The sequence below is a fragment of the Hoplias malabaricus genome, chromosome 16 (assembly GCF_029633855.1).
Source record: "Hoplias malabaricus isolate fHopMal1 chromosome 16, fHopMal1.hap1, whole genome shotgun sequence".
Taxonomy (NCBI): Eukaryota; Metazoa; Chordata; class Actinopteri; order Characiformes; family Erythrinidae; genus Hoplias; species Hoplias malabaricus.
This window is the reverse complement of record NC_089815.1, coordinates 2,408,018-2,426,055: the sequence shown is the minus strand read 5'-3', so window position 1 is coordinate 2,426,055 and position 18,038 is coordinate 2,408,018. Positions and strand designations below refer to the sequence as shown.

The 18,038-nt window shown below is 46.7% G+C and overlaps 1 protein-coding gene across 1 annotated transcript in view; it reads left to right on the top strand.

Annotated features, from left to right (window-relative positions):
- Positions 1 to 18,038, top strand: part of LOC136671610 (protein kinase C-binding protein NELL1-like) — a 146,770-nt gene that overhangs the window by 92,391 nt on the left and 36,341 nt on the right. The window contains exon 13 of the mRNA XM_066647355.1: positions 14,964 to 15,089. Within this exon, the coding sequence (XP_066503452.1) occupies positions 14,964 to 15,089 (126 nt within the window). The remainder of the gene's footprint in view (positions 1 to 14,963; positions 15,090 to 18,038) is intronic.

Here is an 18,038-nt window from a genome sequence, read left to right as displayed (position 1 = left end):
GAGTTTTTAAACCCTGTGTCCACTCTCTGTCCACTCTGTGAGACACTCCTCCCTCAATGGTCCACCTTGTAGATGTAGAGTCAGAGACAGTAGCTCATCTGCTTCTGCACAGTGTGTGTCGCTCGTCCTCTAGTCCTTCATCAGTGACACAGGACGCTGTCGGCTGGATGTTTTTGGTCGGTGGACTGTTCTCAGTTGGGGCTGATCAGTGTGTATTTTCTGTATTAGTCTCTTTTTTTGTGAGCGACAGAGAAATGAGAAGATTTTCATCAGGCATCAATTAATAACAAAACAACAGTACAAACAACAACAGTAATAACAGTACTACAATAACAACAACAACATTAACAACAGTAATAATAATAATAACAGTACTACAATAACAACAACAACATTAACAACAGTAATAATAATAACAACAGTAACAATTGTAATAACAACAATAACAGTAATAACAACAGTAATAAAAACAACAACAACATTAACAACAATAATAACAAAGTAACAGTACAAACAAAAACAATAATAACAGTAATAACAATATTAACAACAGCAGTAATAGCAATAACAGTAACAATTGTAATAATAACAGTAATAACAATAACAACAACTGTAAGAACAACAATAACAACAGTAATAACAATAACAACAACAGAACAGTACTAACTATAACAGGAATAGCAATAACAACAACACCACTAACAACATTAATAACAATAACAACAACATTCATTCATTCATTATCTGTAACCCTTATCCAATTCAGGGTTGTGGTGGGTTCAGAGCCGACCTGGAATCATTGAGCGCACGGTGGGAATACACCCTGGAGGGGGCGCCAGTCCTTATAACAACAACAGTAATAAGGAATAACAGTGGTGCAGGAGTTAAAGTGTTGGTGCGTCCTCTGGTTTCAGAGCAGAACGACAGCTCTGTGTTTACACACTCGTTTACTAACAGTGCGCTGTCCCTCGCTCTCTGCGCCGGGCGTTAACCTGCCGTCTCTCCATCGAACAGAACCTGGAGGAAAATGTAAATATGTATTTTGCAACACAATGGCAGATTGTTTCTGTGGAAAGCGGGGTATAAAAAAATGTTTACGTTTACGTTCACACTCGTGCACTTTATGCAAATGTATTCTAATGAAGCAGCTGTGTATAATCTTCAGCTGAGCGGGAGGAGTGATGATTATGTTGACCTTCACCACACACACACACACACACAGTTCAGAGGAATTGAGAGGCGACTCAGACTTGTTCCAAAGACAGATTAATCGCGCCCTGTTCACATTCTGTTTGAGGAAAGCATAATTTTTATAGTTCACCGCCCAAAAGACCCAGATGTGCAGCCCCAGGTAACACCTCTGTAGAGACAGGGTTTGTCTCTGAGGAACAAACCCACCGTTAGTGTCTCATTCTGCCGACGGAAGCCTTGATTCTTACATTTAAACTTACATCATTCTCCAGAGCGGCTCTCGGTTCTGTCACAGAAACACTTCAAAATCTCTCTGAACAAGAAAAATAACGTACAGCGCTCTCAGAACCACAACTTTACAAAAGGGACACATTATGAATGAACCCCTTGTCCAGTGCATGTTCATTAAAGTGTGAATCTGGAGCCCACCAACCCACACACTGTGAAACAAGACCCCAGTCAGTTTACTGTGCGCTGCCTGAGTCAGAAACACGGGATAAAACGAGTCGTTCTGATTCTGCTCCGCTTCTGACGTCAAGTGCAGAGACTTTAGAATGGCCCCGCCCCCTCATCTGAGTCTGTCCAATCACAGCGCTGGACCCGTGTTTATGTGAGAGCGCAAAGACGAGGTTAAACTCAGCAAAACAGACACAACGAGCGCGGAGAAATAAGAGCACTGAGTAAAAACGGAGAAGAAAGAGAACAGAGTGAAAACGGCTAAAAACCAGAGCATCTGCTCCTCGCTCCTCACTGCTGTGCGCTCGGGGTCGGGGTGAACAGCGAGCGGCTCATTATCATTTAAAGGAACAGGTGCTGAAAGCGGGCGTTCTGAACAGGGGCTGTTTACACAGGGGGAGAACACTGCTGTGGGGCTCGTGGGGTTTGGACCGAAGCAGGTCACAGACGTTTCACTAAGAAACAGAACTATGTTCCTCGTTGTAATTTCTACTGTCATTTGAAGAAGTCGACATAAAGAAATAACACTATTTTAAAAAGTTGGATCTCAGAGGATGTTCTGGAGGAAATGTTAAAGTCTGAGGGATGTTTAAGGCGATGTTTTCTGACTCCTGTGTTTCCTCCTGTTTTTGTGAGTGTGTTCTGTCGGGTCAGCGTCGGCTCCGAGTGGAAATCAAAGCCCTGTTTAAGGTGAAGTTTTGATCAGATCCTTCACGGCAGCAGCTTTCATCTCTGCCTCTAATCTCCCAGACCTCAATCCCACCTCAGAACATCACACACTCCTTCACACACCTCATCACACGCTCCTTCTCCGTGGTTCACCTCAATTTATAGATTAAAAGCCCCCAGACCTCAAACCCACGTCAGTAGAACCCTGGTTCTTCGGAAAATGAACAGGAAACACACACAGCTTTTAGCACCAACATGGCTTCTGTCTGTAATTAATATTATTCTTTAATAAAAAATGTAAAAAAAAAAAAAAAAGAAATGAACACACACAACACACACACTAGTGGCAGTGAACACCCACACAACACACACACACTAGGGGCACTGAACACACACACAACACACACACACTAGGGGCACTGAACACACACACAACACACACACACACTAGGGGCACTGAACACACACACAACACACACACACACTAGGGGCACTGAACACACACACACTAGGGGCAGTGAACACACACAACACACACACTAGGGGCACTGAACACACAACACACACACACTAGGGGCACTGAACACACACACACAACACACACACACACTAGGGGCAGTGAACACACACAACACACACACACTAGGGGCAGTGAACACACACTAGGGGCACTGAACACACACAACGCACACACACTAGGGGCAGTGAACACACAACACACACACACTAGGGGCAGTGAACACACACTAGAGGCACTGAACACACACAACGCACACACACTAGGGGCAGTGAACACACACAACGCACACACACTAGGGGCACTGAACACACACACAACACACACACACACTAGGGGCACTGAGCACACACACAACACACACACACACACTAGGGGCACTGAACACACACACAACACACACACACACACTAGGGGCACTGAACACACACACAACACACACTAGGGGCACTGAACACACACACACTAGGGGCAGTGAACACACACAACACACACACTAGGGGCAGTGAACACACACTAGAGGCACTGAACACACACAACGCACACACACTAGGGGCAGTGAACACACACAACGCACACACACTAGGGGCAGTGAACACACACTAGGGGCACTGAACACACACAACGCACACACACTAGGGGCACTGAACACACACAACGCACACACACTAGGGGCACTGAACACACACAACGCACACACACTAGGGGCACTGAACACACACACACTAGGGGTACTGAACACACACACACACAACACACACACTAGGGGCAGTGAACACACACTAGTGGCAGTGAACACACACACAACACACACACACTAGGGGCAGTGAACACACACAACACTCACTAGGGGCTCTGAACACACAACACACACACACTAGGGGCAGTGAACACACACAACACACACTAGGGGCAGTGAACACACACAACACACACACTAGGGGCAGTGAACACACACAACACACACACTAGGGGCAGTGAACACACACAACACACACACTAGGGGCAGTGAACACACACAACACACACACTAGGGGCAGTGAACACACACAACGCACACACTAGGGGCAGTGAACACACACAACGCACACATACTAGGGGCAGTGAACACACACAACGCACACACACTAGGGGCAGTGAACACACACAATGCACACACACTAGGGGCAGTGAACACACACACAACACACACACACTAGGGGCAGTGAACACACACACAACACACACACACTAGGGGCACTGAACACACAACACAAACACACTAGGGGCAGTCAACACACACAAAACACACACACACTAAGGGTACTGAACACACACACAACACACACACACTAGGGGCAGTGAACACACACACAACACACACACACTAGGGGCAGTGAACACACAACACACACAACACACACTAGGGGCACTGAACACACAACACACACTAGGGGCAGTCAACACACAACACACACAACACACACTAGGGGCAGTGAACACACACAACACACACACACTAGGGGCAGTGAACACACACAACACACACACTAGGGGAAATGAACACACACACAATACACACACACTAAGGGTACTGAACACACACACAACACACACCCTAAGGACACTGAACACACACAACATACACTTTGTTGTGTGGGTTTTCTCCGGTGTCTCCACTTTCCTCCCACAGTCCAGGTGAAGTGGCTTTTCTAATAACTGTCCCTGGTGTGTGTGTGTGTGTGTGTGCCCAGATATGGATGGTCTCTCTCTGTCCTGGGTGAAGCCCTAGTGCCCGACGCTGCGTGTTGCTGCTTCTCACCACGGTGTGTGTGTGGACTGAGTGTTGATTGGGATTCGGTTCTGAGTGGCGTTTGATTGTGTCCTTCCTTTCTAGACGCCAGAGAACACAGTTCCACTGTTCCACGTCTCTCTCTGTCTCCTTTATAACTTTATTGTCTGTTAAGGAATGTGTGTAAGAGTGAGAGAGACCTGGTGTGTGTGTGGTGCTGTGTTTCTGATTTTATCTGCTGTGTAGAGCAGTGTGTGTGTGGATGAAGATAATATTGTACTGTGTTTTATTGTCTGATAAGGAAGGTGTGTGTGTGTGTGTGAACGCTGCTGTAATGTTCCCAGGTGAGTCTCGGAGCAGCTGATTAATTAGAGAGTTTGTTTAATTACAGTCGGAGTGTGTGTGACATGGAGCAGGAGTGGAAGGGCTTACACCACACCATCTGCCCAGCTGCTACTGTGTGTGTGTGTGTGTGTGTTTCTCTGTGTGTGAGTGTGTTGTCTAAATGTCCAGCTGAAGTCAGGTGATTATGTAAAGTGTGTGTGTAATTACTGTATAGCTGCGTGTCGTTGCTAGGCGACCGTCTGCGTGTCTCCTCGCTCTGATGGACGTCCTCGCTGTGAGAAAGCGTCTCCGTGTTGGAGCCCGCTCTCCTCGGCTCGTCCTGACAGAATTAAATCGCTTTTCCAGGCCATTAGCTCGGAATAAAGGCTGAAAAATTCCCAGCGTCACAGAGATTCGAACGAGCCGGAAACTGGCCTCAATCACGCAGCAGTCTGAGACCAACAACAACACAACAACAGAACACACACTGGCCACTTTATCAGAAACCCCGCTCCTGTAGGGACACAGATGTTATGTGAGCGGCTACAAGCCAAAACCTGGGGGAGAGGACAGTCTCCATCTCTACACCAGCAGGAGAGGGGTTTCCAATAAAGAGGCCACATTATCTCTGTCTCTCCTCTCGCTCTCTCTCTCTCTGTCTCTCTCTCTTTCTTCTATTTTTTCCTTTCTCCATCTCTCATCTTCTTTTTATCCCTCCTCACCCTTCTTTCTTTCACTATCTCTTTCAAACACAGACACACACACACTCTCTCTCTCGTGCATTTCTTTGCTAATCTAACGCCGTTCCCAGAATTCCTGAGTCCTGTTGAGAGTGGTATTTACCTGCTGATCCACACACCTGCTCCTTTCATCAGGAGTTTAATCAGAGCTGGGATCAGTATTAGAATCTCTCTCTCTCTCTCTCACACACACACACACACTCGACCTTGGAGTGGACCTCTTTTTTCCGTCTCATCTGAAAGACGTCGCTGTTTATTCAGTACAGTGTCCCTCTCACTGCACCCAGGCATTGGGACCCACACAGACCACAGGGAGAGTGCCCCCTGCTGGACCCATCTCCTCAACACCACCATCTCCTTTCCAAACACTGACCCAGACCGGCTGAGCTGGGGGGGATGGGCAGGTTGTGACGGTGGTGATGCTGTAACCGCAGTAACATTTGGAAATGGTGTGACTGAACGCGGTGCCTCTGCAGCCCGGGGGGAGGGTTATTTATTTCCTCTTCTGCTGGAGTTTCACAGCGGAGAAGGCCGTTACATTTCAGATAAAACTGCGCTTCCGCTGTCACAGAAACTCCATATGAAGGTAATATTTCCCTATCTCCGGCCTGGAGAGCGCCGAGCGCTTACGGAGCAAACAGACTGCATCTGGACGAGGTGTGATTTATGGAATGGGGTGTGTGTATATGTGTGTGTGTGTGTGTGTGTGTGCGTGTATAAAGTGCTCCTGGCTGCAGAGAGAGAGTGTGTTTAGATCATTTACACCCTTTATCTCAGAGAATGGCTCTTCTCTGACGCCTGGGTTAAACTTTACTCTGAAGTCGCTCTGTAAAAGCGTCGATAAGAGCGCTCTCCGAGTCCTGAAGAGACTCCCTCCGTCTCCAAATCTAATATACACTCTTTAATATGAGCTGCTTTTATCGCCAGCACTTTACTCCTTCGCTTCTCCAGTGAAACCCTGAGACCGAAACAGAGAGTCAGACTCTGCACTAGTTTCCATTCTGTCTTTGTGTACACACAATTTTACACCAATAAACACCATTATACACAATTATACATCAATAAACACCCTTAAACACCAATAAACACCATTATACACTATTATACACAAACATAATTATAGACAATTATACACCATTATACACAATTTTATACCAGTAAACACAATTATACACCAATAAACAACATTATACACAATTATACACCAATAGACACAATTATAGACATTTATACACCAATAGACACCATTATATACAATCGTACGCCAATAAACACAATTGTACACCAATAAACACAATTATACACCAATAAACACCATTATATACAATTGTATGCCAATAAACACAATTATACACCAATAAACACCATTATACACGAACATAATTATAGACAATTATACACCATTATACACAATTGTACACCAATAAACACCATTATACACAATTATACACCAACAAAACACCATTATATACAATTGTATAACATAAACACAATTATACACCAATAAACACCATTATACACGAACATAATTATAGACAATTATACACAATTATACACCAATAAACAACATTATACACAATTATACACCAATAGACACAATTATAGACATTTATACACCAATAGACACCATTATATACAATTGTACGCCAATAAACACAATTATACACCAATAAACACAATTATACACAATTGTATATAATTGTACACCAATAAACACCATAATACACAATTATACGCCAATTAACACCATTATACACCAATAAACACCATTATACACAATTATACGCCAATTAACACAATTATACATCAATAAACACCATTATACACAATTATATACCAATAAACACAATTATACACCATTATATACAATTGTACACCAATAAACACAATTATACACCATTGTATATAATTGTACACCAATAAACACCATAATACACAATTATACGCCAATTAACACCATTATACACCAATAAACACCATTATACACAATTATACGCCAATTAACACAATTATACACCAATGAACACCATTATACACAGGTATACACCAATAGACACAATTATACACCAGTGAACACCATTATACACAATTATACGCCAGTTAACACCATTATACACCAATAAACACCAGTGTACACAATTATACGCCACTTAAAACAATTATACACCAATAAACACCATTGTACGTAATTATACATTCATAATTTTTTGTGTTTGTATGTGGAGAGAGAGAGAGAGAGAGTGTGTGTGTGTGTGTTCATGGGTTGAGTGGGTGTCTGGTTTTTCTGGGTCTGTTATGGAGAGTTTGTGTTGTGTATAGGGGCTTGTTTTGTGGTGACTGTTGTGGAGAGAGCAACACCGGAGGGGAGCAGGGAGAGAAAGTGTGTGTGTGTGTGTTTGTGTGTGTGTCCACTTTAGGTGTCAGTTGATTTTCAGGTGATTTAGCTCTTATTTGTGTGTGTGTGTGTGTGTATGTGTGTGTGTGAAGCTCGTTACGGTGTCTGCAGGAATGGAGCATGAGGACATAGTTCCCTCAGAGAAGGAGGAGCAGGACCTCAATTCTAAAATAACTTGCCTCAGCATGAACACACACACACACACACACACACACACACACACTCTCTCTCTCTCTCAGTTCCCCTACAGTGTTTCTGTGATTGAAGTATGAGTCTCTGATGTGAAATGCCCCAGCGTTGCTCTCCTGCCCCTGACGCAGTGTGTGTTTGAGGCTGACGCAGCAAAAACTGACGGAAACAAATCTGCTTTCACTCAAAAACCTTGTATCTCTTTTTTTGTGTAAAAAAATAAAACATCTGACTTTCCGGTTACACTTTTTAAAATGCCTTCAGTACAAGCCAAGGAACAGATTCTGAGGCTGAACTCTATCAGATCCTCACAGCTATGGTCCAATCCTTGTATAAACCGATATAACCACTCCATTCCTGATGAAACCGAGGTGAAGTTTATTTTCTACCTGCTCTCCGTGTGTTTCCCGGCGGATGTTGTATAGTATTAAATCATATTGCATCATCCTCGCTTCATGCTGAATTTAATGCTGTGCCCTTGCCTCATGGTTCTGTGTGTCTCTGGGTCTTTTAGAGCTTTATTAAGTGTATAATAAGACCACATGCGAGTCCAGAAATGACCGCCAAGGCTTATTAGTCAAGTCAGCTGCCTCCGTTTGTGTCTAACGAGGCTTAGCTTCTCGTTACACAGCGTTGTTGCATACTCTTTATCATCAGAGCGTACTCCCTGGCTGAGAAGCCCAGGTGTGAGCGGTTCAGTGTCTATCCGGCAGTTTAGAGCAGGCACTTAGACCCAGAGCAGACACAGTGGGTGTGTCCCAAACTGTACTGAGCTCCCTAAGTAGGCAGTGACTCCGTAGGCAGCCGTTTAAGTCGGCAGCTTTCTGTCCTCATGGGGCGGTTTATTGAGACGCTGTAGTTAGAGATTGATGATGTTGTGGCTTGTTCCCGCCCACGGCACGCAACCGGTGTTTACTTTCCTCAGCGCCGATCGTTGGACTCTGCTCTTCATGTTTTTATCATGATTTTAAATATCTTTGCTCTGGGAGAAGAGAGAAATATACGGGGGCTGTGCTGGTGTTGCATCATGGGATTACCTTCGTAGCTGAGGAACGGTTTGATGTCGCCTTAATGTTCGGCCAGATTAAGGTGTCCCAGTAGGCAGTGTATTTAAGGTGTTCAAGATTTTGGACAACCTACGTGTCTCTATGTCGGCAGCTCACTGGGTTTTGGGCCAGACCCAGTGTGTGTTTATTATCCCTAAAGACCTGCACTAAATAAAATTGCAGGCTTTTTGGGTTTGTGGAACTGTGGAACCATGTTCTCTGGAGGGATGGAGCCCCATTTAAAACTTTTGGGAAAAAATAGAAATTACCTTCTCTTCATTTTCTGAATTGGTCATGAACGTTGACACCTAGTGGTCTGGATGTATCAGAGATTCTGCAAAAGAAATTGCTGTGTTTCTGTGCTTTTAGGGGGTCCTCAGAGCATGGGGGCCTCTGGTCACTGTCTGTGTGGTCTCCACACATCCATCATCTGGCCACTGGGGACTGCTCTGGTCTGTGTGCTCCCGGTGCGGGTCCCAAACCCAGGAGGAATGGGAATGTTGTGTTAATTTGACTGTGTGGATTGGTTGATCCACTTGGCGCCCCCTAGCAAGAGCAGGCAGAATTAAAACAAGAACAAAGTTGACGTGATTTTAATGTCGGTTTGCTCTGGAAACTGCTCTAATCTGTTTACGAAGCCCCAGTGTCTGTAAATGGGTATAAAAACAAAGTGTCTGGGTCCGGTGCTAGGCTTTCTCTCTCTCTGCTCACGGCAGAGAAATGCCATCTGGAGGTTTTTAGACAACGGAGAGACTCCAAATGCTGAAAAGCACCAACCGAGATGAGGATGTTGCTCTATTCCTGCTCCATAGGGGGGTAACTCTGACTTATTTTTGCTGTTACAGTTACATTACTTAAGGTGGAACTGACTAAATTCAGGAGAGCGCTAACTGCATGAAAATAACACCAATCCACCTTAAAAATGTGGAGTTTCTGAACGTAAACAAACCAGAGAGAACAGCACTTCCTCATCATTGTAGCCGTCCCTTTTAAGTTGCTTTGATGTAAATCGGACATGAATGCATTGCTCCTGTTTTTCTCAAAGCCCTAACACATACATCACAGAGCGAGCTAAAGACAGGAATCCTGCAGTAATCTTCCTCCAGCACAGAAACGGCACAAACGGCAGCCGGCTGGAGAGCGGAAATGTTCTCAGCCTTTAGAGGGACACATATGGATGCCAGTGGGAGGCTTCTGTGTCCTGCGGGGTCTGTGTGAATCTGGCTGGAGATCATGGAGAAAGTGAACAAAGAAAAAAGGAAGGTTCTGTACTGAACCAAACAGAAAAATCGAGTGAGAATTTAAGGCTGGATTAAGTTCTGCGTAGATCCACATTTAGGGGTTCAGAGTCAAACTCCTCCAGAATCTCTAGAGGTCACGAAGTCTCTCGACACTTAAACCACACTCGAGGGTCTGTGGTCAGAAGTGGCTTGGTTCAACAGTGATCTATCCTCATTTGATTAATAACGTCTTCACTGCTCAGTTTTATGAATTCTGGTCTGAATGCTGCCCCTAGTGAACACTTCCGGAGTCTTGGGAGTTTATGCATGTTTTAATTAATGGGGCTTTCCACTTCATTATCTCCACTCGTCTGTTCCACTTCTCCCTCAAGTAAATCAAGTCCTGGTTCTGGAAGCGGGTTCTTGTTTAGTGGCTGTTCTCTCGTGGTTCAGAGCGAGTCGAGTAGGGACTAAACCGTGGCGTGTAAACCTTGCAGAGCGCTGATCGTCCAGAGAGAGTCGTCACTCTACGCCACGCAACGCAGACGACCAGCACCAACTCTTCATCTGTAAAATCTCCAGCTGCAGCAGAGATCACGTTTGTTTTTATCCGACTCACGACGGCAGCTCGTAAAATGACGCCGTGGTCTTTTGAAGAGGTTCAAACGGTCCTCGGATCGGTGGCTGACGAAAGAATCCAGCGAGAGCTTGACGCTGCAACAAGGAAGGAACAAACTCTACTGATCTGTCTGAACTGATGACGGAGCTGTGTTCAGTCCCAAACAACAACAACACGCCAATACACCATGAGTAAACATCGCTTAACGTTACCGCCGCCGTTGTTGTGGTTTCCGAAGACCACTGTTCCCCTTAGAGATGGGGGTTAGAGACGACACCAGATACATTTCAGGGAGGAGCTGTGGGAAACCAACCAGGGACCAATCAGAGAGTAGAGACCAGTAGAGTGGGCAGGGAAAAATGGAGAATGGTAGGCATGACACCTAATGCACCTATTCAGAGCGAGACATTGCGTAGATCTATGCAGAAGTGTAAATCCTGAGAGTTTGTTGTGAGTTAGTGCAGCCGTCTGGATGTGTGTTCATTAAATTGACACTTCACACTGCAGCTGCACTGAGGACACGGTGATGAGTCCATAATAAACTACAATATTTACTCTGTGTTCTGAGGATCTCCATCACTCCAGAGGACAGTTCCACTGTTCCACACACCAGAGGAACCCCATCACTCCAGAGAACACAGTTCTACTGTTCCACACACCAGAGGAACCCCATCACTCCAGAGAACACAGTTCCACTGTTCCACACACCAGAGGAACCCCATCACTCCAGAGAACACAGTTCCACTGTTCCACACACCAGAGGAACCCCATCACTCCAGAGAACACAGTTCCACTGTTCCACACACCAGAGGAACCCCATCACTCCAGAGAACACAGTTCCACTGTTCCACACACCAGAGGAACCCCATCACTCCAGAGAACACAGTTCCACTGTTCCACACACCAGAGGAACCCCATCACTCCAGAGAACACAGTTCCACTGTTCCACACACCAGAGGAACCCCATCACTCCAGAGAACACAGTTCCACTGTTCCACACACCAGAGGAACCCCATCACTCCAGAGAACGCAGTTCCACTGTTCCACACACCAGAGGAACCCCATCACTCCAGAGAACGCAGTTCCACTGTTCCACACACCAGAGGAACTCCATCACTCCAGAGAACGCAGTTCCACAGTTCCACACACCAGAGGAACTCCATCACTCCAGAGAACACAGTTCCACTGTTCCACACACCAGAGGAACCCCATCGCTCCAGAGAACACGGTTCCACTGTTCCACACACCAGAGGAACCCCATCGCTCCAGAGAACACGGTTCCACTGTTCCACACACCAGAGGAATTCCATCACTCCAGAGAACACAGTTCCACTGTTCCACACACCAGAGGAACTCCATCACTCCAGAGAACACTGTTCCACTGTTCCACACACCAGAGGAACCCCATCACTCCAGAGAACACAGTTCCACTGTTCCACACACCAGAGGAACCCCATCACTCCAGAGAACACAGTTCCACTGTTCCACACACCAGAGGAACCCCATCACTCCAGAGAACACAGTTCCACTGTTCCACACACCAGAGGAACCCCATCACTCCAGAGAACACAGTTCCACTGTTCCACACACCAGAGGAACTCCATCACTCCAGAGAACACAGTTCCACTGTTCCACACACCAGAGGAACCCCATCACCCCAGAGAACACAGTTCCACTGTTCCACACACCAGAGGAACCCCATCACTCCAGAGAAATATCTTCTGGCAGACTCCTGTGCAGCTGCTCCAGAGCGCCCTGTTTCCGGTCATGTGTCAGAACACCTCTGTCATCTTAAAGGAGCGGAATTCACAGTTTAATAAATGTCTTAATATGTACAGAACCTGAAGTGTCGGGTCTGTCCTGAAGGCAAAGGACCCCACCCCCCTCTGCTTCGTCAAAACCGAGCTTGATTCTGACATCTCTGAGCGAGAGCAGTTCTGCTGAACCCACGTGTTCCTCTCCAGGGCTAATGTAATCATTCCGATGGATTCTTTATTGGACCTCAGCGCCGTGGAGGTATTAGTCGTAATGGCTCACCACCTCAGTGCCTCTCAAGGGCTCTCCAGCCCAGAGTCTCCAGCCCGGCCGCCACTGGAGTGGACCCTAATTGCCCCGCACTTTCGCCTAGTGCCACTTTCCTCGTCTGAACTTAATTTCCCCGACATTGGATCGACATCAAAGTGTCTGAGGAGGATCGCTGACCTCTCCTCATCGCTCAGATATAACCTGGACCTGAAAGGGTTGTTATTCCTCTGTCTGTGCTTCTGATTTACACTCAGCAGGAAATCATACACACCCCAGAGTCCCCCGTGGCTCCTGGCTCTGAAGAACACGTTGTTACATTGGTGTATGATCTGTTTATTCGCTTTAAAATCTTCTTCGTACTCAGACCTCGCCCACACGCGTCCGGATGATCCCTAAAACCTACCCTCTATCCTCTGCTTTTAAAAACACGTTTGTTCACGTGGGCGGTGGCTCCAGACCAGAGCCGACAGGGTCCTAGAGCCTCACGGAAAGGCTCCGGTGAGTCAAGGAGGTTCTGACAGACCCTTCTCCTCAAAGACCTCGTTCAGCCAGCACTTCCCGACACCTGTGTTCTGCAGTGTTTACAAACCCACACTGTGCTGCACGACAGTTTTTAAAGGTTCTTTAAATAACCGTAGGTTCTTTGTCACGGAAATTATAGAATAGAATAACACTCCGCTGAAATGTGCATTCTTCTTATGATCATTATTATTGTTATTATTATAGAACCTGTGTTTAAAGAGTAAGAACTCCCGTTATATAATAACACCCTGCCAAAGCCTGGATCTGGGTTTAAGATGCAGAAGTGTGTGTGTGTGTGTGTGTGTATTTTCTTGGTGATATTTCTAGAGTTCTGGCTCCATCGCCGTTGTTTCATTTGCATGCTGAAGCGTGTAAAGGTTACTATAGGAAGAGGTGGAAATGGTGGGGGGAGGTGGAGGAGGAGGTAAGGGAGTAGTGGAGGAGATGGTGGGGGGAATAGTGGAGGTGGTAGGAGAAGGTGGAGGAGGCCGAGATGATGGGGGGTTTTGTGGGGGGAGGTGGAGGAGGATGTAGGGGAGTAGAGGAGGTGGTGGGGGGAGGTGGAGGAGGTGGTAGGGGAGTAGTGGAGAAGATGGAGATGTTGGTGGAGGAGGTGGGGAGTAATGGAAGAGATGGAGATGATGGGGGGAGTAGTGGAGGTGGTGGGGAAGTAGTGGAGAAGATGGAGATGGAGGTGGGGGATTAGTGGAGGAGATGGAGATGCTGGGGGAGTAGTGGAGGTGGTAGGAGAAGGTGGAGGAGGCAGAGATGATGGGGGGTAGTGGGGGGAGGTGGATGAGGAGGTAGGGGAGTAGTGGAGGAGGTAGGAGAAGGTGGAGGAGGCAGAGATGATGGGGGGTAGTGGGGGGAGGTGGATGAGGAGGTAGGGGAGTAGTGGAGGAGGTGGGGGGGTGGAGGTGTGGAATGTAAAGCAGTGCGTACCCTATACTTTTCTGTTTTAAAAGATGAGACGCTCAGAGAAGTGTTACACTCACAAACTGATGGAATTCTGTGTTGCTTCAGTCTGAACTGATCTAGAGATCAGATCTGAAACACATCAGTGCGCGTGTCTGCGTGCGTGCGCGTGTGTCTGCGTGTGTGCGTTTCTTTTGATCTAAAATGAGAAGTGTCTTTCGAATTGTTTTCCAGAGTCAGCACATCTTCACCATCACACTGCAGTGGTGTATGTTTGCATCTTTACTGTGGTTAACACAGTGTGTGTCTCTTTCTTTTCTCTCTCTTTCTCACTGTGTGTGTGTGTGTGTGTGTGTGTGTGTAGATATAGACGAGTGTTCTACTCAGATGCATTACTGCCAGGCCAACACGGTGTGTGTGAACCTGCCGGGAGGACATCGCTGCGACTGTCTCCCAGGATTCACCAGAGTGGACGACTTCTCCTGTACAGGTACAACACACACACACACACACACACATACTCCACTGTGTTTGATCCACTCGTACCAGCACAACACACACTATCAGATGTGGAGGCAGCACAGAGCATCGTTAAAGCGGAGTGTAAACCTGGCCGTGAGTCTGTTCTTCCCTGAAAAGGTGTGTGAGGGTGTGTGAGGGAGAGAGGAGATGCTGATTATAATGACAGCTCTGTGAAATCAGAGAATCACTCGTCGGCTGTGTTTTTCTGATCCGTGTCGTTTCTGATTGATAAATTAATGCTGTTTGTCTTTAGGCTGCTGCCGAGCTGCAGGGGTTTAATTAAATCATTAAAGCCTTTGTAAATAAACAGAGAGTGATTTTAATTTCAAACACGTGGTGAACTTAAATCTACATATGATTCGTTCTGGGGTCTGGTTACAGCGCCCCCTGTCGAGGGGTGTGTGTGTGTGTGTGTGGGGGGGGGGGGGGGTAACTGGGGGTCAGAGAGGGTCAGGGGAAGGATGTGGTGGTTATAATGTTTTGGTCAGTCTCCAGAACTCGGGTCTGTGGGGGGTTCCCGGTGTGCAGTGGTCAGCACAGACTTCAAGAACTGTGGATGTACCCCCCACCTCCTTTGATAGGGGGCGCTGTAACCAGACCTTCAGTGTTATTCAGTGGTTTTAATCTTGTGGCTGATCAGTGTCTGTGTATTTATTATAAAGTGTGAAACACATCAAATGCCGTGTTTTTCCTCTACAGCGTGTTCACTTCCAGGTTTCTCCTCGCAGGAGAGTGTGGATACAGCTTTTTTTGCTGTGTGTGTGTGTGTGTGTGTCTCATGCTTCCTGCCCAAATCGTTTAGACCAATGTAAACTGATTGATTTCCCACAGACACACACTGCTGCCAGCTCTCAGCTAATTAAAGAACACTGTCTCTACCACAGCGTCAAAAACAGCACACACACACACACACACACACACACACACAATTTTATCTCATATATCAGTGTCTGGAGTGTTAGGGTTTTGACGTTATCTGTCACACAGTGATGAAGTGAGTGCAGCAGAGGATTAAAGATGCTCTGTTTGCTTTATTTTATGATGTGTTTATTTATTATTGTTGTTTATTGTTGTTGTTGTTGTTGAGAGAAAGGTGCCATTCATTAAAAGACACTTCGCCAAAATCATCAGCAAGAACTGAAAGGGTTAATCTGGAGTGTGTTCCTCCTGGGAAATATTACATTAGACCATCGAACATAGCTGTGAGTATCTGGTGAAATTCAGCCTCATCATCATCAGTGAGTCAAGGGCTGGTGTTGGGGATTAGTTCTGGATCAAACTCACCACTCCAACTCACTCCAGAGAACACAGTTCCACTGTTCCACACACCAGAGGAACCCCATCACTCCAGAGAACACAGTTCCACTGTTCCACACACCAGAGGAACCCCATCACTCCAGAGAACACAGTTCCGCCGTTCCACACACCAGAGGAACCCCATCGCTCCAGAGAACACAGTTCCACTGTTCCACACACCAGAGGAACTCCATCACTCCAGAGAACACAGTTCCACTGTTCCACACACCAGAGGAACCCCATCACTCCAGAGAACACAGTTCCACTGTTCCACACACCAGAGGAACCCCATCACTCCAGAGAACACAGTTCCAATGTTCCACACACCAGAGGACCTCCATCGCTCCAGAGAACACAGTTCCACTGTTCCACACACCAGAGGAACCCCATCGCTCCAGAGAACACAGTTCCACTGTTCCACACACCAGAGGAACCCCATCGCTCCAGAGAACACAGTTCCACTGTTCCACACACCAGAGGAACCCCATCGCTCCAGAGAACACAGTTCCACTGTTCCACACACCAGAGGAACCCCATCACTCCAGAGAACACAGTTCCACTGTTCCACACACCAGAGGAACTCCATCACTTCAGAGAACACAGTTCCACTGTTCCACACACCAGAGGAACTCCATCACTTCAGAGAACACAGTTCCACTGTTCCACACACCAGAGGAACTCCATCACTTCAGAGAACACAGTTCCACTGTTCCACACACCAGAGGAACTCCATCACTTCAGAGAACACAGTTCCACTGTTCCACACACCAGAGGAACTCCATCGCTCCAGAGAACACAGTTCCACTGTTCCACACACCAGAGGAACCCCATCGCTCCAGAGAACACAGTTCCACTGTTCCACACACCAGAGGAACCCCATCGCTCCAGAGAACACAGTTCCACTGTTCCACACACCAGAGGAACCCCATCGCTCCAGAGAACACAGTTCCACTGTTCCACACACCAGAGGAACCCCATCGCTCCAGAGAACACAGTTCCACTGTTCCACACACCAGAGGAACTCCATCACTTCAGAGAACACAGTTCCACTGTTCCACACACCAGAGGAACTTCATCACTTCAGAGAACACAGTTCCACTGTTCCACACACCAGAGGAACTCCATCACTTCAGAGAACACAGTTCCACTGTTCCACACACCAGAGGAATCCCATCACTCCAGAGAACACAGTTCCACTGTTCCACACACCAGAGAAACCCCATCACTCCAGAGAACACAGTTCCACTGTTCCACACACCAGAGGAACTCCATCACTCCAGAGAACACAGTTCCACTGTTCCACACACCAGAGGAACTCCATCACTTCAGAGAACACAGTTCCACTGTTCCACACACCAGAGGAACTTCATCACGTCAGAGAACACAGTTCCACTGTTCCACACACCAGAGGAACTCCATCACTTCAGAGAACACAGTTCCACTGTTCCACACACCAGAGGAATCCCATCACTCCAGAGAACACTGTTCCACACACCAGAGAAACCCCATCACTCCAGAGAACACAGTTCCACTGTTCCACACACCAGAGAAACCCCATCACTCCAGAGAACACAGTTCCACTGTTCCACACACCAGAGGAACTCCATCACTTCAGAGAACA